This window comes from Opisthorchis viverrini (genome assembly GCF_000715545.1).
Source record: "Opisthorchis viverrini unplaced genomic scaffold opera_v5_34, whole genome shotgun sequence".
In the NCBI taxonomy this organism is placed as follows: Eukaryota; Metazoa; Platyhelminthes; class Trematoda; order Opisthorchiida; family Opisthorchiidae; genus Opisthorchis; species Opisthorchis viverrini.
The window spans coordinates 2,048,129-2,073,665 of NW_008751690.1; the positions used below are offsets into that span (position 1 = coordinate 2,048,129).

Genomic DNA, 25,537 nt, shown 5'->3' on the forward strand with positions numbered 1-25,537 from the left:
TGCCAACCAAAAGCCAGCCCAGACTAGACAGAAACCAAAATTTAGAAGTTTCTGATTGGCGAGGCACGAAAGAGCATTGGTCTGAACTTAAACCGACAGAGTAATACTCTTCTGCATTCCAGAAAGACTCAGCGGAGAGGGCTATTTGCTGCGACCAAACAACAGTCCTGAGAGATCTAGCAAAACACTCCAGAATGAGCGCCAACGAGAGCAAAGCGTAGTACGAAAGAGACTCATTTATTTACATCCACTGCAGCAAAGCTGAATTTGGAAGCAAATACAAAGTCTATATTGTCTGTGCCGGCCATACCCATGGCGAATGGTGATTCACGACAGGCTTATAAATTCGTCGGCCCAAACAGTAATTTGGCCATCACATATGACACGAGAAACCGTAGGATGAATTAACCAGCAAAACCGCACTGGGAGGAATCAAACGACTTATTTCTCAAAGTTTAGATTGTCAACCTAATTAAGTGACTAACAATAGAGCACTCATTGTGTTTAATCGATGAAATCTTGGTTCAGAAGGCGAAATAATTGAAGGATTGTTTCTTGGGAAGAGATGATCTTGCAACCCGATTGTCGATGATGTGAGGTGTGAAAGAAAGGTTGCGTCATAAAGAGAAGCAATTAAGCTCACATTCGTTCTTTTATTCGATTCAATAAATGGACGCCTACTATGGGTGCATGACAAAACCGTTGAGTCAAAACAGCGACGACCAAACATCTGTTATCATGAGGAATATTCAAGAATGCAGATGGGCCAACATCAACGACTTCATATAAGAGCACTGTGAGTAGCTCACACAATACATCGACACAACGAGGGAGTTAGAAGGTAGAGCCGTAAGCGGAGATGCAGACAGCTAACAATGATTCTTCACTACTTAACATTGCAAGTAGTGAGCAAACAAAATGTTTGCTTATGGAAAGGAGCAATGATCACGAAACTATCTTGTCCATGGTGTGGCGATTCCAGCTTGAGTTTCAGATGGTTTTCTGACGACTTTGTTCCTTCAATCGTGGCTACTCGTCAAAAAATACTGAATTATCTCAAGCAATATGTCATCTCAGAAGCACTTCATATCAAGGGAAGTTTCACTCAGTGTCGCCTTGGATAGACGCTTCTGTGATTAACACGCAGAAAAACTTCAGTGGTAGGAAAAGAGGTGGTGTGGTAATGAGAAAGCCCACCAGAACAAGTACCATCACTTAAAGATGAAAAAACTTCAACAAAGTTAAGTGTCACTTTTGATGGGCGCGAGAAACGGGAAAGCCTGAAGAAATACGGTCCTCCCTCCAGAATGAAAGGATTTATATGAACCCAAAATTCTGTAATCAGATGCGCGAAAACAAGCAATAAAATAAAAAACACAAAGAGATCTCAAAAGTTGGACGGGAAACCAGTAGAGTAAAGCATACGCTTCTGATGACATGTGCAGAATCACCCGAAAGTGACCAGGTGAGCGTAATAATGCTGTTCCGACCGGACAGCAGCTTGCCCTGTTTGACTAACAATTTTACAAGGAGGGGCTTTGGTTTTCAGTCTGGTAGTTAACTGAACGAGCGAACGGAGTGTGCTGATGTCCTGTCACTTTATTCGATGGAGAGTGGTTTCATTGCTTTGCTTCTTTTGCGTGGACATTCAAAAATATGTTTAGCTTGGTAGTACTGGCCGAATGTTGACTCCGTACGAGCTAGCGTAATGCGCTTTACTCAACCAATAGCTAAAAAGCACTTTCAAAACAGGGTTTTCAAATCACAGACCAGCATTCGACTGTATATGTGAGATAAGTGCTGCCTTGTACCCGCTTGAGTCGATGGAAAGTGCGTTTCTCACCTGCAGTATGGTTGTCAGACTGTTCACCAGAAGCTCACCACCTTCTCTGAAGGACGCGGGATTAGACCATCCGGGCCAGGTGGCTTGTCGCGCTTCAGGAGTGAAATCTCACGCTGGATTTCGGTTGCTGATGGTGGGTTGGTGTGAGTGTTGCGTTGTGCTAGAGGGGACCAGGTGAACTGTTCTTTGAAGTGCTCAGCCCACCGCTCAAGACGGCGGTTGAGGGAGGGAATTGCTGTTCTGCTTTTTCGCATGTTGTCTTACTGACACCTGAGTTCATTTGACCCGTTGAAACAGGGCACGGCTGTTGCCTGCAGCGAAAGCTTTCTCCTTCTTCTGGTCCCTCGAAATCCACTAGCGTTCTCTGTCATTCTTTAAGCTCCTGATTATCCGGTGTTTGCGGGATCTGCGTGCACCACCATAGTAGCTAGTGGCTGGTATGGCCTTTCTGATAACAGTAAAATCTGCTGATTTCGAAGATATCCGGTGTTCATTGAGTCGAGTCAGATGGGCTAGAAAAACAGTTCTGAAAGCTGAGAACATAGCTTCTTTCAGTCGCCTCCATTCATCCCCTAGGCAATATTCGTCATCCACATGACTGTACCATATAGTCCAATTGAGTCCACGACTGTCTTGAGGTAAGTGGCCTTCAAGTAACTCGATGTGAGCGTTTGTAGTGGAACTACTCAACGGCTAGGAACACACGATGATCTACACACAACTGAAGAAGCCACTCCCCGTGATTCATATGTCCGGCATCGAAACCAAATCTACCACCTAACTGTGCTTGTTCTGGACTTATTCGTCCAACTTGGGCTTACACATCCCTCACCAGGATCACTACATCTGTCCCTCTTCCCGAACGAAGCAGCCGTGACAGATCTTGATAAAACTCGTGCTTCTCAGTTTCAGAAGTGCAATCAGTTGGAGCGTAAGCTGATACAAACACCGTTTACCACATCGACCTGCGTTAATCGTAATGGAGCCAGACAACCGCACAGCGCAAAGGCGACTGTTTACTTGGATCCAGTCCAGTAAGGCGCTTTTAGCCTTGGGGCTGAGTGCAACTCCTACACCACAGATACCACGAGCCATTGCGTCAGGATCACCTTATGCCCAAAAAGTGAAATGTGGAACATCTTGGCTCGTACTAAGCGGCTTGAGGACCACGACCAAAGTGGAGTCTTATATGCGTGTTTCAGAGACAATATACATCGATAGAGAAGGAAAGCAAGGTTTCAGCAAGGAATGCCTGTTGCCCAATTTGACACAGAGTACGGACATTAACAGCTGCAACGGGGATCAGATCTTTTGAGGTTAGTAGGCCATTATTTTGGTTTATTTTTCTGGGCGATGGTTGAGACGCGGAACAGTGGCTAGGAGGTTGGCAGATGGTTGATTGCACTGCATTGTACGGTGGGTTGAAAAAAGGGGGAAGGCCGGTGAGCGAAGAGCTGCAAGGGCAGATGATATCTCCCGGTTGCACAGGCCGAAGAAGGGGGGTTAGTTGAGGTAGCCCCTCTTGAGCCTTTGACTCATAAGTCTGACCCACATAGCAGTGGGAGGATGTAGGGTTTTGTTCAGGGACCCTGCCCCTGGTCTCTGACTCAAGAGTCTGGACCGCGAGACAGCGGTTGTTAGTGTTTTCTTGGGGGGCCCTTCCAAGAGCCAATGACTCAATAGTCTGACCTACTTGGCTGTAGGGGGCCGGCCTGACCCGAGGGTGCAGCGAGTAGGGCATTACTGTCTCACAAGAGCGCCTTTTGAGTAGCACCGGTCTCTAAAATTATTTCGACCGTGTTAAATAACGCGCCGGCGGTCGTGGTCAACCGTTGCGTGATCGAAGTGTGCGGTTTTCGGGGCCCACCCTTTCTAACTCGTCCTTTCGGAGCGTGCTTGGCTGTTTATAATCAATTGGGAAGCGGCAACTAAGACGAGTATTGGTCCCAATACCAAGGCCAAACAAGACCAGAAAAGCAAGACCGCAGAATCCGGTTACGAAATCAAGACAATTACCTGACTAATCTATCGTAAGTGTTAGTGATCCCCACTAACCACCAAACAGGAACTGCAGACCGCTAACCAGCAATGAACAAGTCAGTTAGTCAGAAGAAACCTCACGGAGTGGTTACCTGAATGCCTTAAAACTCGACCAACCTGGTTACTTACCCAATCGGCCTGACGAAGCTTTTGTGTAAAGGTGAAACCTTGCCCAGCAATAAATCCACCAATTTTACCAAACCTCTCTGAAACGAAACGACTGGTTCCTTATTACTGACCGCGTCCCGGAAACGATTGATGGGATCAAGATGCTCCAGTAACCTCTAGGTGGAGCTGTTTTCACTGTGCTGTCTCACGCCCGTGTTGTGCATTTTCCGCTTAGTTTGCCTCCGCCAGCTGACTGGCAATATTAGTTTCCATTGCTGCACAAACCACGGTCAATGATTGCGTCATATTACCCCTAAGCACATGTTGACGGCGCGCACCAAGAGCTTTCGATCCAAAGGTAGTATCATCATCAACATCAGTGTTGCTACTGATGCTTCACTGTTTCCATTGCCAAACCACGGTCAATGATTGCGTCATATTACCCCTAAGCACATGTTGACGGCGCGCACCAAGAGCTTTCGATCCAAAGGTAGGTTCATCATCAACATCAGTGTTGCTACTGATGCTTCACTGCCACACAACCATAAGGTTTGTCTAGTAATATATATATATATATATATATATATATTGTATTAAAAGCCCTACAGTGAACAGAAAAAGAGTGAGTGAGGGAGGGGACCTAGTGCTGGCCTATGTCAAGCATACTGAGGTGCCTACACAGAAGAGCACTAATGCTCGAATTGCGATTGATAAGGCTAAAGGCACTTTGATCAATGAGCATAGATCGCTGAAACGACAATCGAGTCGAAGAATTGATACAGCGCACGGATCAATGAATAACAAACGGAAGATCAATCAGAATAAGGAATAATGCCACCACCCAATTTTTATTCTGTGAATCATAACTACTGAAATCCATTTGTAGTAGCAATACAATCACTCCAGTGTCCGATGAAAATGTTGACGTTTCCACCGCAACGAGCCACAACAGACCGGAAGCCTGACCTTGCCCTGTCATTTTAAGCCCGCGCCCATGTCGTGGGGAGCCGAGAACAGCAAACTCACTGTATTCTGATTGGTTCTACTTTATACCTTCAACGGAAACGGAATGCAAAATATTTTTCACATCCTCGGAATGTTTAAAGCATTTCTAACTGCCTTATATAGAACCCCTTGTGCATGCGATGGAACTTCAGTCCTTTAGCTGCTAAACGAAGTTTAATGATATGGAATTTCCAAAGTCAGACTACAGAACAGTAGAATAAGATGTTGATTTGTTGTACCAGTGATCCCACTGATTCATTCACCTGGTTTGGCGGAAAACGGTTGAACAGATAAACTTGTGCATTTACTGTTGCTATCTTATGACGGTCAGTTACCTTTTTAAAGTGCATTCCGTGCAATAATGATGGAGATGGAGTGAGCCTTATTGCTTACTATTCACAACTGGAATTCATAGCACTAAAATAAAATTTGCAGTGTGAACCTGACGTTGTTTGACCAGTCAACAGGTATGCACATATCGAAATTCTAGGACTTTCTGATGTCCGAGTTGTTTTCTTTACTTGAGAAGTTTGCTACGAACACTTTACTACCAGTCCAGCTGTTATCGTCAGTGCCTAGTTGGGTAGCATTCCGTTTTTGCGTAAGCTCACACAATTGGAACTAAGATATCCAAGAGTGAAAGTAAGAACTCAATTTGCACCATCAAGGAGCCTTGTGAGCCAGTTCGGTATCCATGAAAAAGCGGGGCCTGAATTCTCTAAAATCAGAGGATTATACAGTGAACTTGTGTTGACTGGAAGATCGTGACTCAGTAAGACTCACCCAAGCGTCAGACTGAATTTGTAATGGACTAAACCTCTGCAAATGTACCCAATCGTTCATAATCTACATCAATTTAGTGTAGTTTTTTTAGCTCACAAACGGTGCGCCAGAATGCAGTGTTTCCAGCTGCTACAGTTTCGTTCACAGGATAAGAATAGCAACGGTATGGAAGCCACGCGTTGAAGGTGATGGCCTTATCGGTTTATTGACATCGAATGGTTCTATTTGTCGGGTGTGGCAGGAGTGGAGGGCTACGCTGTGAAGGTGATAGCTTTGATGGCAGACCGCCCCTGACCGCATGACAACCGCACTTGTCAGGGTCGCTAACCGTCGGTTATGTCCTGCGGTCCTCGGCCGGGAAGACAGCATTTATCAACCGAGTTGCCTATTAATCCAAGACATACGGTGTATTGCAGGATAAGATGATTTCATAAAAAGCAGTATCTTATTGTCTCATTGTAGGGGTATTGAAATATGGACTGCTATACACTGATCCTCCTGTATGGATCATCACCGAAGGAAAAGTTAATCAGCCTTCTGTACGAGGAGAGTGGACGAAACAATAGGTTTTGACTGGTAGCTGATTGCGGTGGTTTTTATGGAAACAATCTGACTGCAGTGTTATTCAAGTAGCTTTAATGCCATATTCTGTGCAGCATATACTACCTTTGTGGAGACGTTGCAAGAAATGGCGGCTAATCGATTTCAGTGGCGTTCGTGCTGTCAGTTTCTTTCCAGACTGTCTGATTGAGCGGTTGGAGGTGTAGGCACCTCAGTATGCTTGACATAGGCCAGCACTAGGTCCCCTCCCTCACTCACTCTTTTTCTGTTCACTGTAGGGCTTTTAATACAATATATATATATATATATATATATATATTGTATTAAAAGCCCTACAGTGAACAGAAAAAGAGTGAGTGAGGGAGGGGACCTAGTGCTGGCCTATGTCAAGCATACTGAGGTGCCTACACCTCCAACCGCTCAATCAGACAGTCTGGAAAGAAACTGACAGCACGAACGCCACTGAAATCGATTAGCCGCCATTTCTTGCAACGTCTCCACAAAGGTAGTATATGCTGCACAGAATATGGCATTAAAGCTACTTGAATAACACTGCAGTCAGATTGTTTCCATAAAAACCACCGCAATCAGCTACCAGTCAAAACCTATTGTTTCGTCCACTCTCCTCGTACAGAAGGCTGATTAACTTTTCCTTCGGTGATGATCCATACAGGAGGATCAGTGTATAGCAGTCCATATTTCAATACCCCCACAATGAGACAATAAGATACTGCTTTTTATGAAATCATCTTATCCTGCAATACACCGTATGTCTTGGATTAATAGGCAACTCGGTTGATAAATGCTGTCTTCCCGGCCGAGGACCGCAGGACATAACCGACGGTTAGCGACCCTGACAAGTGCGGTTGTCATGCGGTCAGGGGCGGTCTGCCATCAAAGCTATCACCTTCACAGCGTAGCCCTCCACTCCTGCCACACCCGACAAATAGAACCATTCGATGTCAATAAACCGATAAGGCCATCACCTTCAACGCGTGGCTTCCATACCGTTGCTATTCTTATCCTGTGAACGAAACTGTAGCAGCTGGAAACACTGCATTCTGGCGCACCGTTTGTGAGCTAAAAAAACTACACTAAATTGATGTAGATTATGAACGATTGGGTACATTTGCAGAGGTTTAGTCCATTACAAATTCAGTCTGACGCTTGGGTGAGTCTTACTGAGTCACGATCTTCCAGTCAACACAAGTTCACTGTATAATCCTCTGATTTTAGAGAATTCAGGCCCCGCTTTTTCATGGATACCGAACTGGCTCACAAGGCTCCTTGATGGTGCAAATTGAGTTCTTACTTTCACTCTTGGATATCTTAGTTCCAATTGTGTGAGCTTACGCAAAAACGGAATGCTACCCAACTAGGCACTGACGATAACAGCTGGACTGGTAGTAAAGTGTTCGTAGCAAACTTCTCAAGTAAAGAAAACAACTCGGACATCAGAAAGTCCTAGAATTTCGATATGTGCATACCTGTTGACTGGTCAAACAACGTCAGGTTCACACTGCAAATTTTATTTTAGTGCTATGAATTCCAGTTGTGAATAGTAAGCAATAAGGCTCACTCCATCTCCATCATTATTGCACGGAATGCACTTTAAAAAGGTAACTGACCGTCATAAGATAGCAACAGTAAATGCACAAGTTTATCTGTTCAACCGTTTTCCGCCAAACCAGGTGAATGAATCAGTGGGATCACTGGTACAACAAATCAACATCTTATTCTACTGTTCTGTAGTCTGACTTTGGAAATTCCATATCATTAAACTTCGTTTAGCAGCTAAAGGACTGAAGTTCCATCGCATGCACAAGGGGTTCTATATAAGGCAGTTAGAAATGCTTTAAACATTCCGAGGATGTGAAAAATATTTTGCATTCCGTTTCCGTTGAAGGTATAAAGTAGAACCAATCAGAATACAGTGAGTTTGCTGTTCTCGGCTCCCCACGACATGGGCGCGGGCTTAAAATGACAGGGCAAGGTCAGGCTTCCGGTCTGTTGTGGCTCGTTGCGGTGGAAACGTCAACATTTTCATCGGACACTGGAGTGATTGTATTGCTACTACAAATGGATTTCAGTAGTTATGATTCACAGAATAAAAATTGGGTGGTGGCATTATTCCTTATTCTGATTGATCTTCCGTTTGTTATTCATTGATCCGTGCGCTGTATCAATTCTTCGACTCGATTGTCGTTTCAGCGATCTATGCTCATTGATCAAAGTGCCTTTAGCCTTATCAATCGCAATTCGAGCATTAGTGCTCTTCTCACCCCAACCAGCTGGAGTTACGACAGGAAGCGATCGACTTGGGCGAGTTCCAAGCAATAAAACAAATTCCTTCACCTGTGTGAAATAATCAAGTGACCGGGTTCCACTATTCATCCAGGGTTTCCCGCAGGGAGATTAAATTATAGGGAACATGACCTCTGAAGAGCGTACTTTTTCTATTCTACGGGAGAAAATGAGACGTTTTCGTGATACAACCTGATTCCGTGGATGAAACTCAGGGTATGTTCTATCAGTCTCTTCAAGAAACCGATTCCATACAATCCTTCCGATTTTACAAGCAAATCCATCATCTGCAGTATTGGATTGGTGACGAGCATTATTGTCAAAATGCGCGGTGAGCATACGTCCTGTCAGATGTATCAGTATCGCATTTGTGTGGTCCACTAAGAAACGTGTGAATAGAATCACGAGAAAAGATCCATCATTTTCAGATTAATGCGCTGCTTATACTCTAGGCGCTATTTTACAACGGTCTGTGGTCTCAGAAACCAGTGTAGTCACCGACGACAAATGGGTTGGTTTGGCCTTTCTGAGACTCAACTGGCTGGTGGACTTGGATTCGGCCGGAGATGTGCGCACCAGGGAGAAGGCTTGTTGCAGATAGGTGATAACCCACCGGATGCTACGTCGCAGTACCAACATCTTGAACAATGGAATTAGCTTAACCGCATGATGTCCATGGTGCTACCAGTTATCGATGAAAGAAAACGTTGTCCGTGGATGAGTGACAGTGCATGTAGTTTTGCAACACGTTTGTGGAAAAAGTCCCCTGGAAGCTCAGATACTGACAAATCCGGATGTTAGGCAAATTCACCAGAATCGTCTTCTAGAGTCTCTTCCAGATGCTTCACAACCAGATGCGAATCCATAATGAGACGAGCTCGCCACCTTCTGGTTTTGCTTGTGGCACGGTGCAACCAGGCTCACTCAAGCACTGGATATCTGATCGGACAGTGGCACTGCTTAAAACTCGGAATATAGAACCCCTACAACCTGAAAAGTTTATGACAGTATATGTACTTTCAAGCGCCACGGAGCTTCTGGTCCGGATGACCTTCCACCCACACTGTACAGAGATCGGGGAGAAATCATCAGTCAGCGCTTGTCTGATCTGCTTGCCTGCATTTTGGAAAATACCATCTCAGATAACTGGAAAGACTTGGTGATAGTACCCATATTCAAAAGGGACTCATAGTGAGTGTGGAAACCAGAGGGGGGTCAGCTTGTCCCCGGTCGTTACGAAACCTTTGGCGCCACTGGGGCTTCGTCGCCTTACGGTGACTCACGAAACAGACTCGAGAGCAACAAGCAGAATTCTGACCTGATAAAGGTTGCGTTGACCAAATATACTCCACTAGGTGCCAGAACAACGCCATGTGTATAAAAGACCCACAATTCCAGTATTTCAAGATATCCAAGGCACACTTGACTCGGTTCAATGGTCTGTTCTTCTTGACACACTACGACAATCAAAGGATTCCCCAGAAGTTCGTAAACATAATGAGTTCTCCGTACTCTCAAAATTACGGATGTGTGAAAGTATACGGCGAGCTCTCCAAAAGCTTCCGTCCGTCAGGGATGCCCATTCTCCCCATTCCTATCTAATTTCGTGATCGGTGAGATAATAAGACGAACGCTGGAAGGTCATCAAACTCCGGTGTTCAAATAGCCCGTGACAGAACCTTGTCGATCTAGAGTATCCAGATGACATCGTTATAGTCCTCGAGAAGGCGCAGGTGTTTTCGGATGATCTGGCCAAAGTCATCCCATCCTTTGGTATGCACTTTCTACCCACAAAGTTCAAGGTCATGCTCTTGGACGTGCGGTCACTGAACGCGCCATTTCCAATCCAGAGAGAGACACTCGAAGTAGTGGAGCGTTTTACGTATCTTATATGTTGTATTACTTCCGACTGTAGGGTGACAAATGGCGTCAATGCACGAATCTGCAAGGACCGGGTCGTGTTTGCTGATTTGAGACACCTAGGCGTCAGAGTGGGGGGCGTTTGCATCAAGCTACAGTGCAGGCTGCTTTGTTGTATGGCTGTGAGACTTGGCCTGTTCGAGCAGAGGAACTGAGACGTCTTCATGTGTTCGACACTCGTTGTTTCAGGATCTGAGCTCGTGTAGGTTGGTGCCAGCGAATTCGTAATTCGAAAGCGAATTTTCGGTTGTGCAACAAGGACTTTCATTGAAGAATTTGTCCAGCACCAGAAGCTGCGTTGATTTGGTCATGTACTGCGCATGCCAAACCACCGCTTGCCGAAGAGAGTGCTGTTGCCTGTGCCCTAACGAGAGTGGCGGAATCAGAGAGGTGGCCAACCCCTACCTGGAAGAAGGGCTTGAAACAGATTACCAAACGTTTGGGTGCTCTCAGTTCTACTCGCCTACCAGAATGGGGACCGCGTGATCCCCACTGCAGCTGGTTGGAGACGCTACAAAATATGTCTGCTAATCGATATCAGTGGCGTTCGTGTTGTCAGTTTCTATCCAGATTAACCGAATGAGTCCTTGGAGGTGTAGCCACCCCGGAATGATTGTAATAAGGTAGCACCAAGTCCCTTCCCGGTCGACCTTTATGTTTTTCTCCACAATAGGGCTTTCAAATAAACCATGGTTGTACAGCAGCAAAGCATCAGCGTTGAACATTGATGTCATAGTGCTCATGATGATGATGATGATGACGATGATGAAGTCCGTTGCATGAAATGGAAAAATGTGTGGACACTGATCATGTGGCCTACCCTTTTCTTTGTGATCACCAAGCTTTCGAAGAATGCGAACTTTAATATTGAGGAGCTTATGAATCACAAGATGGAACAATCCCATCAAACGATTCTGCCAATTGACTGGATTTCGAATGTCAATTAACCCGACAGCGACACCTTCAAGGCCAAATGCGACACTAAAAACCCTACCTTTGACAAAACCCACTTCGTGTCCTTCAAGCACCGGATCTATGGTATGGCTGATTTTCTTGGAGACCCTAATCGAGAATCCTTTCAGTCGCGACCACAATCCAACTTGATGCACTGTCAGTTGGTTAAAATTGAACACACTTACAGAGTGGGATGTCCGTTTGGTTCGGAGGGTCGAGAAATAAGAAGAGAAAAGTGGTTGAAATGTCCGCAGGTAGTTACGTTAGACCGGTGCGAAGCTTTTCATCAGAAGCTTTTCATCAATTAAACAACCAATGGAACCTCAGAAGCTTTTCATCAATTAAACAACCAAGAACCACAGTGGTTGAGTGAGATTCAGCAAGAAAAAATTCCTTGTGCCGTTGGACTGAGTAATCTGGCAACAATCCAGTGTGCTACTTGCCACTTTCCACATTTCGAACGTCTTGACAGCAGCTTGCTTCATTCTTAAGAGGCTTGAAGCAGTTCCTCAAGACCCCCTATACGTCCTCCCCATCACATCGAAACGGAGTTTAATTATGCCTAGCTGAAGACGTCGTAGCAGATGAAAATTCTCCTCTATGACAAACCTTGTGACATATTCAACTCATCAGCCTACTGAATTTCTCTTGATCATGCCCAAGCTTGGACAGCATCTCAGTCATCGTACTACCTTAGAGTCGCATGAATACTAGGTACAGAAAGAATGTGACAGCTCGGAAAAACTGACTGGAGGAATTGTGGTTTTAGCGCTGGATGTGGTAAATTCATGTAGAGGATTGTTTTGCTACAAGCTTGAGTCGCAAATCAATATCATAGGGTGAAACCAACAGAACACAAAGCCTCTTATCTACATCACGCAGCTATTCCACTAGCACGAGGAGAGAAAACCATAATGTTGAATGTAAGAGATGCTGACATCTACCGAATAGGTACAAATTAAAGATGTGGGAGTTGTGGCAGACGGTTTGTATAATTCACCCGAGGCATTGAAAAGGCACGTGACATTTATTTGGGCCATTGTGGCTCTCTTGATTCTCATACTAACCAAGTTTTGCGCAAATAAATTCAGTGAAATAGTTTATTTCGCCTAACCCGCTTCTAATCACCCACGGTTTCAGGAGTACGTTCTGATGTAAACCAACAAGTATTGGGACTGAACTAGATAAATCACGTTGAACAAATTAGCCAAACTTGGTTTCCGTAATCGATTCATTGACTTATGATCAAACTGGACACATGTGTTACGAATCCAACCCTGTGCAGAACGACAAATACTTAGCTATTATCCGACTGTTGCGCGGAGTAAGAACATCGAAGGACTACATTAACCTTAACTAATCTTGCACCAGAATGTCATCCGTTCGGCAAACGTTCACCATCCAATTAAAATGTCGATTTCCATCTCATTCTCATTCAGTGTTCATTTATTCCGCAGCCTCGGACAATTTTATGACCTGGAATCTGTCCCACAGAACAAGTTGGCCGTGGTAACTGAGATTAGAACTGGGGAAAATGTGTGACCGTAGGTTGCTTGGTTGAAAAGCTTTACGTCAATCGGAATGAATGGTTCATCGAAACCACCACAACGCTTCGAGCCTGATGTCGATGCCCCTATAAGCAAGCGACAACGAGTGTAATAAGAGTATGTCAATGTTCACTACGCTAGGAACGCCTGTGAAGATGAATACCCCAGTATGATCAAGTGACCCGTTTTTTACCAACATAGTATTGACTCAACATAAGTGAAACTGTATTCAGCCCTTTGACACTGTCTCATTCAAAAAGGTTAACGGAAGCCGGAGCGACCTTTGTGTACGAATTTCCCCCGCTACGCGAATTGTCAAATGTATTGTTCATGCGTTTGCTGTAATTCCGATTAGGAACACTGTATCGGGAAAACATTCCATGATCTTGCAATACTATCCAAGTTACTAGCAATCCCCGAGGTAGCAAGGTAATTTCTCAGAGCCCAAGAGGGAAATTCGGCCATAGAAGCGGTGCATAATGCGTCCTTAGATTGGCTTCCGGGAAGTGCATTGTATAGCAGTGAAATTATCAGTAACTTATTTGTAGATTATCTAAAATGTAGTGGGTGTAGGTAGTGACATGACCACGCAACATGACCCATGCGTTATTAACGCAGAATGAATAGGTTCATGTCAGAGAACGTCACACCAGTCGACGGAGAGGTTCTGAAATTGTAAGATGGTCGCCTGATTGAACGGTCTTGGGGCAGCAGACAGTCTAACTCAGTATGCCCGCAGGGGTCCCACAACCGCCAATTAACAAGCACCCACCCACATGAGTAAAAAATATGTGAAGAGATAAACATGCTCTGGAAGTACACGCAAACAAACGACAAAATCAAACATGCGAATTACGCTAAGCAACTGGATGGATGACTTACAGTGCTGCAAACGTCTTAGCACGAAGTCGGCGGTTAAATCGATTAGGATTGACAGACTTCGAATGCGAACGTGCCGTCTAAAAGTGTGAGGTAACAGAAACACAACTGCTAGGAAGTGAATTCTACTTATTATTGAAACAGCTGCATTTAACTTAATACAAGCTCAATCCTGAACTGACCAAGAGCACCTCTGAACTGACGTTGAAAACACACGGAGAGAGTATGAATCCACATCATGTCAGAGGACATTTCAAGGGTTTCGTACAAAGCTAGAGTGAATACTATCAAGAACCACCGGAACTATGATTACTGAGCGATTGTACACACTTTTTTGGAAGGGTATGTGCGGATGGTTTACACAGAACCCCGTCTAAGACACGCATGAATCGTTTCACAGTATACAGGGGAGTACAGTACTGCTACTTTAGAAGAGTAAATTGTAACGTGGAAGCCAACTGGGTGAATGTAAAAAAAACTAGGACCTTTTGGGTCCACCACAACTTAGGAAGAAATGGATTTAATGAGCCCCATTATGTTGCCACACATCTGTTAGTTGGTATTGACCTTAGCTGAATAGAACCATGGTAGATTGTACTGACAGTTAATGGGATAGCAAGCATTTGATCAGAGTTGTGACCATGATAGAACACAATGCAATGCAGAATGAAAAAGGGTGGTGGAAAAATGCATGTGTAGCAGTCCTTCTCCAAGAGGTCATCCTGTCGTACAACAACTACAGTGATTTTTTTGTGAACACAAGTTAGGCAGACGAATACCAATCCAGTTAAGTGAGAAGATTGGCAGTCTCTTGATTCATCTACACATTCAATTCATTCGGAATAAGTACCTACAAGATGTGGTACTGACGGCGGTGAGTAGAACTTTCTCGCCACGGCGTTCTGATCACATTCCATGAATTCGAGCACCAATGGTCACCGTTATTTGGTGAAAAGCTCGCTCGACTAGTTGCTAAACACACGGAAGATCAGCGAAAGAAAGATCACGGCAATTTTTGTCCACGAAACTTTGGGCAAGTCGCGACTTGAGGGGAAACCACGTTAGAGTCTCGTCCTATTAAGTTTCGAAGTGCCGCTATTTATTCGTCAAACAAGTGTCGTAAACAGTTCTACGAAGACAGAAACGAAATGGTCCAAAAATGCCAGCGACCTCATTACTTTCACATTAAGACTCTGAAAAACTCAAGTGTAATTGGAAATGAAAGTATCCGGCGTTTTCAGATAGTCCCAAATTTGACGTGGCCAACAGCTCAATGACAAATTTCATTCCAATTACTCAACCACTAGTGTCAGCATCAGGCCCTGCATCTTGACTAATATATTAAATTTAGGAAATGGTATAATGAGTGTCAGGTGCTGAATTACAAAACATACCTATTTGTGAAAAGTCGCAGTGCTCAACCTGAATGACGATCAGCATCCACGTAAGACTGGATAATTGCCAAGCAATTGGCTTCGAGATCTAGCCGGCTATGTGATAAAGAAGACGGGATGCGTTCCTCAAGGGGGCGACTTTTACACAAGCCAATTGGAAATAATCGTGTTTTATTAATCAGTCAGAAGGCGTTTCGTGAACAGCACTCCGAGATGCTCGGCGGGACAATGCATAAATTAACGAGGAGACTTTCGAGTAGTATTTACGTTCAAATAGAACCACGTGATCTGATTTGCTCGCATCACTTGAATTACTTGCTCATACATGGATACCCAAAATGGTATAAAGTCTGTGAGACCGAAAGACCCAATAAAAAGGTGGATGTCCGCGAACACCGTCACCATTCGGGACAGTGGTTTCTGTCTAATTTATTTATACTATTGACTTGTTATACCATGCTAATATAGCAGCTGTGTTGTCAGTAGTCACAAGTTTAACCGAATGGAACCGAGCTGATAATCCTATGCGTGCATGTCTTTTAGGCAGATGTATGAAAGTCCGCGCGAACATTGATTCACATCGACTAATAAAGTTAAACGTTGTGGTGTTGTGATGAGAACAGAGGGGATGTGTAAACTAAATGCTCATAAAAAACCACGTTCATGCTTCCAGAATCACGGAGACTGTTAAGTTAATTAGCAGTATTAGTCGTTGAGCTTCTTTGTCGAACTAGCTTTGTTTTTGGTGTAATTTCTGTATAACATACCAGTTTTTCTTGAAAAAAGGATGAGGTCTATGTCATGCGCGCTTGACTAAATTCCAAAACCTTGAATGCAGAAAGTTGGCCACTTTACATAAGTGTAGATAGATCAATGAGTCCCCTCTATTATCCGTATCCAGTGGTCGAAACGAAACGCATTGAAGATAGTGCAAGCGCTATATGGATCGAACGTCAAAATCAAACTGTCGACTTCAGCAAAATAATTTGTGTACCGTAGTCTACCTGCACGAGGAAACACCCTTAAATTATGCATAAATGCCTTCCAAACGAAGGCATTGCTTCTTAGAGAATAGTAACGAACACGAGCTACCTAGTTTTCCACGACTAATCACGGAAAGCTGTGATGCCGATGCATTTCTATCGCACGGTGATGGATTTGCATGCTGGTCTTATACAACCGAAGCGTAGACGATCTAGTAAATCAATACGGCCATTATCCTTCATCGTCCTGCTCGATAAATACTATTCCGAAAAAAAACTGGATGAAGATCCGTAATGTAAGACAGAAACTTGAACCATTGAAATTCGCTTGACATCCAGTTTTGTCTATACATAAAACCTGCGAGACATAACTCGGAAATGCTTCCTTGGCTGTGAACTATCAACTACAAGAATTGGTGTCAAATCAGAAAGAGTTCTCTGATCTCATAAGAATCAGGCATTTCGTAATTCATAGTGTGCTCTGTATAATGTGACGGATGTTAGAAACGGAAGAAAACTAGGGCTTCTCTACTTACAAAAGGGCCAAAAACTGACAGAAATCTGAGTAAACACAAATGTCATGTCTTTAACGTGGTTTCGAATCTACCCTCAATGGACCCGTCTGAAGTGCTAGTGCAGACATGACTCACCTCTCTGTCTATCCCCTTTAAGTTTCCGGCTAAAAATAAGGTTAGGACAACACCTGGTTTTCAAGCATCTGGATTTCTAACTTCCCAGCCATGACGAAAAGTCGGCTACCGAATTATTTATTTTAGTCAGTGAACGGGAATAGAGTATGACGACCACGAAATGGTGATGAATCGCTACAGTTCCACCCAAGTTATTCACCATACATAGTTACACAATAAAGAAAAGTGGATCACTCCACATGGTACTATTTGAGTCAGAGACAAGCTGAGCAGATAAAGTATCCCGACGAATACAGCAGAAGAGTAAATCAGTCAGTTTAATAGTTATAATCCATGTACCAAGGGTATACTGTTACCAGTCATCAGAAAACGGGATAGCAGGCAACACACAGTTAAGGACTGAAGGTGAAGGCATATTCATTTAGTGGGTGTTGAATCAGAGAAGCTATATGAGGAAACGAGCGGCCGCGCTCTGAAGATGATAGCGTTGATGCACGAGCAGCACTGACTGGGCGATTGAACCATGCCTGTCAGCGTAATTAATCATCGGTAAGTTGAATCTCGAAAGAGGGCGGCAGTTGTCAGTCCGAGTGTGTTTACTAGTTAGTGCTTTCATCCGCCTACGGTTTCGACTCAGTTGGGTATGGTAACTGTGTGAGGTAGGCGGTCCTCTAGTGTGTACAGTACATCTTCTAACAAGCGTAACCTACGAGGTGTGATTAACCCTGCCGTCACGGAAAAGTTACTCCTTTCTGGTGTAGCTCAGTAATCCTAATCCGATTTTTCTACCAACTTCGGCTAATGCCTTGGAGGCTTTGGTGGCCAAATGCCGAGTTTTCGTACAGCCTCTGTTAGAAAAAGGTCACGCTTCTGATCCATGGACATTGCTCACTCCGTCCAAAACGCGAGCAAACAAGGTGTACAGTTTTTCTCATATAATTAAATAGAAGTTGTTAGTCTGGTCTTCCAAACGTTACTGATCAACGGCAAAAGTAATAAACAATCTGAATGAAGGCCATAAAGACATGAAAACGGCGAAGGAAATGTGAGATCTGTAGAGGGTCGGATGAGTACAAGAGCGCCACCGATTTCGCGGCTTAGACTTGTCATTCAGGGTCCCCAACCACAAGCAGTCGGACTTTGGCTATCCATCTTGGATAACAGTATGCAACAACGTGTCTACAGCCTTAATTCAGGCCTTCGATGCATCTTTGCTTCATCATAGCCTATCCACCTATGGATGGATACCTTCCACCCCAGTCTTAATCTGGCTTTTAAGTAAACGGTATTGACACATGGCCGATCCAAACAAGGGACCAGCATCTTTATTCATGGATCTGGATTTGTGAACGTTATTAATTTGTTCTAACTTAAGGCGACCATTGAACATGGTTCTACATACGGAATCGTTCCAGTTCGTATGCAAAAGGCGGATGAGCAGAGACGGTGTGTGACGGGAAGCGGAAATTTAGTGAATATCGACGATGGTCAGAAGGGTGGGTTAGGGCATGGAGGTTAATCGATTATGATGGGGAGTGAGTAACAAGAACCAAATCCAGAGCCTGTAGTGAGTCACTGTACATCGCCAGAACTCAATTAGGGAGAACGTCGATTTCAACACCATTGTGCGCTTAAGGCTCCAGAATATCCAGTGCATTAAAGCGGAGCTTTGCTTATTCAGCTTAAAAAAGCCTACCAAATGAACTCAATTATGTCCGCCTCAGATAGAATGGGGGCTGCATTGTTAAGGAGCTGAATCCAGAACTCATCCCCATGGCTTCCTGTAGTGGGCCATGATCCAGTCCGGTTCCGTATGCACGATGATATTGAAAGTCAGTTCTAGTACCAATGCGGGCTTGGCTACCCGATAACCTCACAATGTAAGCGCGGATCTGGTGAACTTATTTTATCTGCCTACCAAAGTGACCAGATATTAAAGCTTCCGTCTGCCAGGATCCCGATTCCTCATTTCAGTTGATCATATAGATCCTGATTCGAATTTCCACTCCTGTCCACTGAGCAAACGTATCCCAGTAACCGTAGATGAATGAACGTGTGGACATATTACACAAGCCCATCGGGGGACCTCAGGGTCCGACACTTGTTCCATCCAGTGAACACCAAGGACCCAGCACAGGCAATGCATGTGAAAGCTGCTCAAGTACCGAAGATTGGGTCGACATATAGTCACTGTTCCAATGGTGTACAAGAGGATAGATAGAACTATCGCCTCATAGACGTGCAGCTTTGTCTCCAGCCACAGGCTCGGCTTCATCCACACCGTGCCTCGAACTTGTCAAAAGCCATACCAGCCTTTAAAATGTGAGGTGGGGGGATTCCCCGCAACAGCCACGAGCCCGGTTTCAGCTTTGATGCACGGAAGTGTTTAGGATGATATCTGGCACAGGTAGGTGCCGAAAGAAATCCTTGTTCGCTGTGATGCTGAGCCTAAACTGTACAGTAGCCATCGCCAAGTTCTCAGCTAGGCACTGCAACTCATTGTGCGAGCGAAAAATACCCAGTCCAGCGTAAACATGAAAATACGGACATAAGTCTGGTGGACCGGCATCCTCACAGAAAACATCACTATTTGCCCATCAAGCCGATACTCAAAACGTGCGCCATTATCCTCATTCACAAAAGCTGCATACACTAGTGACGAGAGTGGTTAGCAAGGATGCACACTTGTTTACGCCAGCCAGGACTTCGAAATCGCTTGAACTCAACCCGTTGTTTTACGTCTTATCTCTCATTCCGTCATGGGATTCTGGATGAGATTGACGAATTTTGGCAAAAGGTGGTATTTGGAAAGGGTTGTTATACCGCACCCCAGATGCCCAGTCCGGTGGAAAGGAGGTAAATACCTGACCTAAAGAGACCACACATTACGAGTAGTATTATTAGCATTTCGACCGCAATTGGTTTACTCTGATTCGCTACGGTCTGTCAGGCACCGCAGTGGGGTAAAATCTTAGGACTGTCGTTCGTCAGTCCCATCCGTCCGACAGAAGGACAGAAATGGCTGTTTCAACTAAACTCCCGTTAGTCCCTATGGGTCATCAGAACGACTAGTGCACCAACGCTCGCCCTAAACATCCAGTATGCACGGCACTCCAGTCAGCCAGCATTCCGAGGGTGGTCATAATTGAACGACTGTCGGATTCTTGAATCAAAATAGACCGATGATATGATGGCGTATGTCGTAGGTTTTTCGGCGTGACACAAAATAGGGGGAACGAACTAAAATGTAGAACAGCTGGCACAGTTTCCAAAATAGTCCGTGTCAGCGGTCCACACTGAAAATAGCTAAGTGACGAAATTGAACGGCCTGTTTTGCAGAGGGAGAGTGTTAGGTTACGTGCATCACCGGTCTGAGGCATCCAGGCGGGAATCAATCAATTCGGGTTTTCCCAGAAGTGCAGTGACCGAGGACTGCGCAAGCCTTACGCTTGAATATAATTCAGTTGGCATAACTCGTTTGACATTATATGTGTAAAAAGGGCGGATATACAATTAAATGCAAACATTGAGAACTGATGAATGCTTTATGCAACGGACCACTCGGTGTGTACCCAAGATGTGACCTCACAATGATTCAAAGGCCTTTGTGGTTCGTACTGTGGAACGAGTCCAATTTAGCCAGCAAGCAATAAGACGCATGTGATATGGCATAAACAAAAAAGACATTTATGAAAGTCAGTGAATAGGTCTATCTCTTCCCATCTTACAGTGCAGTACTGTACTATACTATACTATACTGTACTATACTATACTATACTATACACCGTCAAACGCATCGCTTGATCTGTACACGGCGCTGAAGCCTTTTATTCCACCGTAAGATTTTCCAAATAAGTCGTAACTTGACTGTTGACTCTTTCACACTTGCCATTTTTCGAAATAGGTTGAGGGAATTATTGCACTATGTCACCTTTGCCACCAGGTTAAGAAGCACTGACGGTTCGCTTTACCTTGGTTCAATAGCTTCGTTCTTTCTCTTCCTATTAACTTCTAGTAGGTCCCCGTAAATTCGGGCGCATGGTATCGCACACCACGTGACCCAGGTTAATTTTTACTCCAGGAAATAGGCTAATTAACATAACTCCACTCAAACACAAAGAAAACAGCCCGTTGTAATGTACCTTTATTCCGGTCGATCAGCATTGGCAACTAAATGCCAGTGAAAAAGTTTCAACGATAAAGAAATACCACAAAAGTAGTGGCCGGAAGTATTCGTTTGATTCTGTCCGTAATTACTATTCCTTGCATTCCTCTATGGTTTAAGCAACGCTGTCAATTGGGACTCGCAGTATAACACAGGCGGCAGTAAGTCTACTCCGAGGCGACTAATCCATCCATGTACGTCCGTTAGATTCGCCTACAGAGTACTTAAAAGATGGTGCAATCGGTCTCTTTCCATGTGCCTCAGAAAGAAAACTATTAAATTGGGAGGCGGATCACAAGCATACGCTTAGAGTGGAGGGAATGTTAGGGATCACTACTTCATTAGGATTTCAGCTTTGACTCGTGTATGCTCCCTGAAAACCATCACCTTCTGAAAGCGACAGAAGGTGATTGCTGGCCAGCAGTAAGTCCGCTATAGACCTTCAGCTGTGATGAATAAATTATCTTCGCTGGATAAGATTCAAAAAACGGAGCAAATCGTCCACTTGCGATATAATTTCAACACGGCCATCACACAAACCCTAAGGATTGAATTAGCTATCCACTCACCATCTCATAAATGAGGACAATCGGCATGTAAGGATTTGACATGTTCATCGCCGGATTGTTACGGGAGAATTCGGGCCTCGAGTCCCAGTATGTTTCGGGTAATCAAGCCACAAAACCTGAATACTGACGGACAAGCAAGCTAAGGGTTCAACTAGTCCATGCTCACTTTGATAAAACATTACGAGTGACCGTATGTCTATTGGTCAGATAAGGGCATCCTTGAAACCGTAAATACGGTCAATATATAGTCATCTACGTCGGATCAGCCTAAATAGTTAATCGGGAGGACTTTATGACCATCGTAGTAAGCACACGAAGCTAGTATCCGAATCGTCGGATAGTCGTACCGGGGATTTCGTAATTTATGCGGCTGCGGTCACCCTGCAAGTGATTAGTCAGCGGCAATTTGATCGATAACGCTGTTGAGATTGTGGGGCGCTAGTGATATGTCTGGAAATACCACAAGCAAACATGTTGCTAGAAAAGTCAAACCAAAAAGGAAGAGTGGCTACAACAACTAATACGTATCAACAGCTTTCGATATGGCCAGTCATTCATGATAAACCCCAACACATCGGAGACGCAGAAGTTAACAACTGGAAAGATGTAATGCAATAGCTCCAGAGCGTCTGTTTTCGTGAAAAACTGCTCCGACAGCATATAACGACAGATTAGCACGTTGTAAAATGACACGACACACCAGCGAACGGCGGCCAAAAAGTCACCTAATCTTGGATTCCATCTGAACAACATGACTGGTATTCTTATCCCTGGATAGATTTTTGTGATTTATATAACTAACTTTACTCCCGAGATAGGAACACTCTCGGACTGCAAGCAAGTTATTTTGGGTGAACGCGATAGGTGCAGCCAAAGAGACCAAAGTCCATGACACAGTTCGGTGTGCTTCAGTAAACTGCAGACAAATCGAAAGAGTCAAAGGTGCAGACTGTGAACAGACGGACATACATAATCAGTGAGTGGTCACAGCATTTCTGCAAAATACGCCTTCGCAAACATAAATTTAGCTCAGATAAATCACACCTCGGAACTAATGATGAACTTGCACATGAGCAACGCAATATCCTGGTCGGTTCGAAGCCCTTTGCAATTGAGTTAAAAAACTACCGGCTCATCCCTCATCACAGTTCCTGTCAGACGCAATGAAGCAAACAGTCAATGCAATACTCACTATAACGAAACAGTGGGAACAAACAGTGAAATCTAAGGATTTATAAAAATTCTTCAATATGTCGAATGCACTGCCCGTGACATTGCGACAAATTCAGCAGATACTGATTATCACTCTTCTCGATGGTAAATGATAGCCGTTTATCGACAGCACTAATGTACCATGTCAAGACGGTGAGACATCGAAGACAGTCTCAATGAAAAGGGAATACAGTGTCCCCCGTTTCCTCCGATAAGCCCCGGTCAGAGTGAGAAGTGCTCATTTTGGGGGGCAAATTGGAGCGACTTATTACTATTTTACCCAACTGGGGAGATCTTCCGGTCGACAGCATGATCAAAAGTGTACTTTGTGCATATGGTACTCAGTCATGGTAGGTCAAGCTGCTATCCCCTGCTGTTTAATTTACTATCTCACACCGAATCACTCGTATTATGATAGTCCGCCAATCTGAAAGCTACGACCGACTGACGTCGATCACACAGTAAATTAGCCTGTGTACAGATTTGTCAGCTCCAATAATGCCCAAGATTACAGATCAGTGGGGGGTGTTTCTGCACAGCTATTTTCCCCTGAGTGCTTGAGGCCTGAATATATTGCTTCTCGATCCGTTACACATCAGTGAAACCTGGCATATTTTTTCTAAACGGATGACACCAAACGAGACGGACCAGATGTACCATCCTACCGGGATGTTCTTGAGTGCTCTACAGAGGCAAATTACCACGTGTTCGACTGCTTCAACATATCGCCAGCACGAAGGACTGAGGATTTGAAGCACCAAAATTGCGTCCTCAGGTGTTTGTTCTAGACGGGGCTTTCTATGTGTTTGCATTAAGTGAAAAAATGCGAAGCTAAAAAAATCAAGGTATTCCTTAGATGAGCATTCCTTGCAGAGTATCATATTGTTTCAAACTAATTATACGGGTGAGTTGGTCAATTCTGAACGTCGCCTCCAGAGCATTTCCGGAGGCACTGCCTCAGATAAACAGCTTATACCAAAGCGGAGGGGTGATGTTGCGATCGGGAAATGTCAAGCACAGGTTAGGTTCGCATCAATCATCGGTAAGGTATACTTGATCTTTGTGTCAAGGGGTTACCGAGACCAGAGAAGAGACATTTTGTGCACACCATTTACACTTAATGGAAAATTGACTAAGTGATTGTAGGAGTAGCATTCGGCTGCCACGAGGCTGAACGTTAACTAGACTAGTTATTCCCTGAGTGTAGTGTCATGTACCTGACTTTCTTGGCCATCAAAAGTCAAATACATTGCCACCTGTGTCCGTTAAATTGTTTTTTTTTCGTTCCTTCTTCCCCAGACTAGTCTGTGTAACGCGGACACGTACTGCATTATGTAACACGAATAACAAACCTATTGAGGAATCCTTACATCCTCTCGGACATTCACTTAGGGGCAAAACGAAACATACTTGTCCTCGTGACATCCGAAAGACGTTTCGAAAGTACCCAACAGTTCCAGTCTAGCTAACCCTTACCATCACGGTGATGGTAGTGGAGTCGTGAGCTCAATTGAAAACAAGCCGGTTGGGCCCATATAACATGGTGTCAAAAAACTTTTTTGGTTTACTGTCAGAATTGCACGGAATGGAACCAAGCTGTCCAATCTCACAGGGACAGTTTCCTATAGACTGAAGGTGTCCGGAATTCGAGCCAACTTGCCCGTCCGAAGATACACGGCGCTCTATATTTTCAACGTTGCCATTCTTACATAGAGGTTCTGAGGAAATAGTTTCTATAGATACGACCCGTTTTCACAAGAAAAGTGAATTCCGATGGTCAGTCGATCGCTAAGAATGGCTGTTTTTGTGTGTTGCACAATGCTTCTCCACGTGGCTTGTAACGAAGAGAAAAAAGCGTACACTTAGAGTTGTGCTTAATACGAGACAACTCAGTATCGGTCGTGGGTCATTAAAATCAGGAATCAATTGAGATAAGACTTGGGACATGGTCCTTTTAACGCACCGAAACGCGGAACACCAGTAGCAACATGATGTGTGACTGCTGCAGAAAAAGTAGTGAAGACGGAATAAAACAAGTTACGAAAGCCAAAGCTTTCTGGAATTCCGGGGGCAAAATCAAGCCATTTTACAAGGATCCGGATAAACTTTGGCAGTCAAAACAAGGCATCTAGCCCAATTCTTCACAACTCCATGGGTATCAAAAGATGCAATACATACTTGTCGAGGTTCTTCAGATGCCAAGGACCTTTTTTAACATAACGAAATGACCTAAACTATGGTCGGATTTGTCTGCAAGGTCTCACGAATGTCCAGCAGCAGCACTATTCCGTCCCCGGGTTTCGCGCACAGTCACGCACTTAGGAAAGCAGTTGAGGCGCTCTCCATGGGCATAAAGGGCGTGCTCAAGACAAAACTCGCTCGATTTACAAATGCCCGAGAACAGAAAGGCGGGTATTTCGACCGGAAATTATAAAGCCACTTACACCTGCTCCTCTCTCAGGTAAAGAACAGCGTTACCTGCATAATTAAGGAAAGCAACGTGTCTACAAGAAGTGCTATGAGCATTGGGATAGCGGAGACACCCGGTTATCCCTGAGATTACAGAACAAACCAGAAATTTAACATGATGATAAACATTTTTCGTTAGTGAAGAAGTGCC

The 25,537-nt window shown here is 44.3% G+C and overlaps 1 protein-coding gene across 1 annotated transcript in view; it reads right to left on the reverse strand.

Moving 5' to 3' along the window:
• T265_02697 (hypothetical protein) overlaps positions 1 to 25,537 on the reverse strand; it is a gene marked incomplete at both ends in the record, with an annotated part of 113,238 nt that overhangs the window by 63,113 nt on the left and 24,588 nt on the right. The window contains one exon of the mRNA XM_009166999.1: positions 13,948 to 14,024. Within this exon, the coding sequence (XP_009165263.1) occupies positions 13,948 to 14,024 (77 nt within the window). The remainder of the gene's footprint in view (positions 1 to 13,947; positions 14,025 to 25,537) is intronic.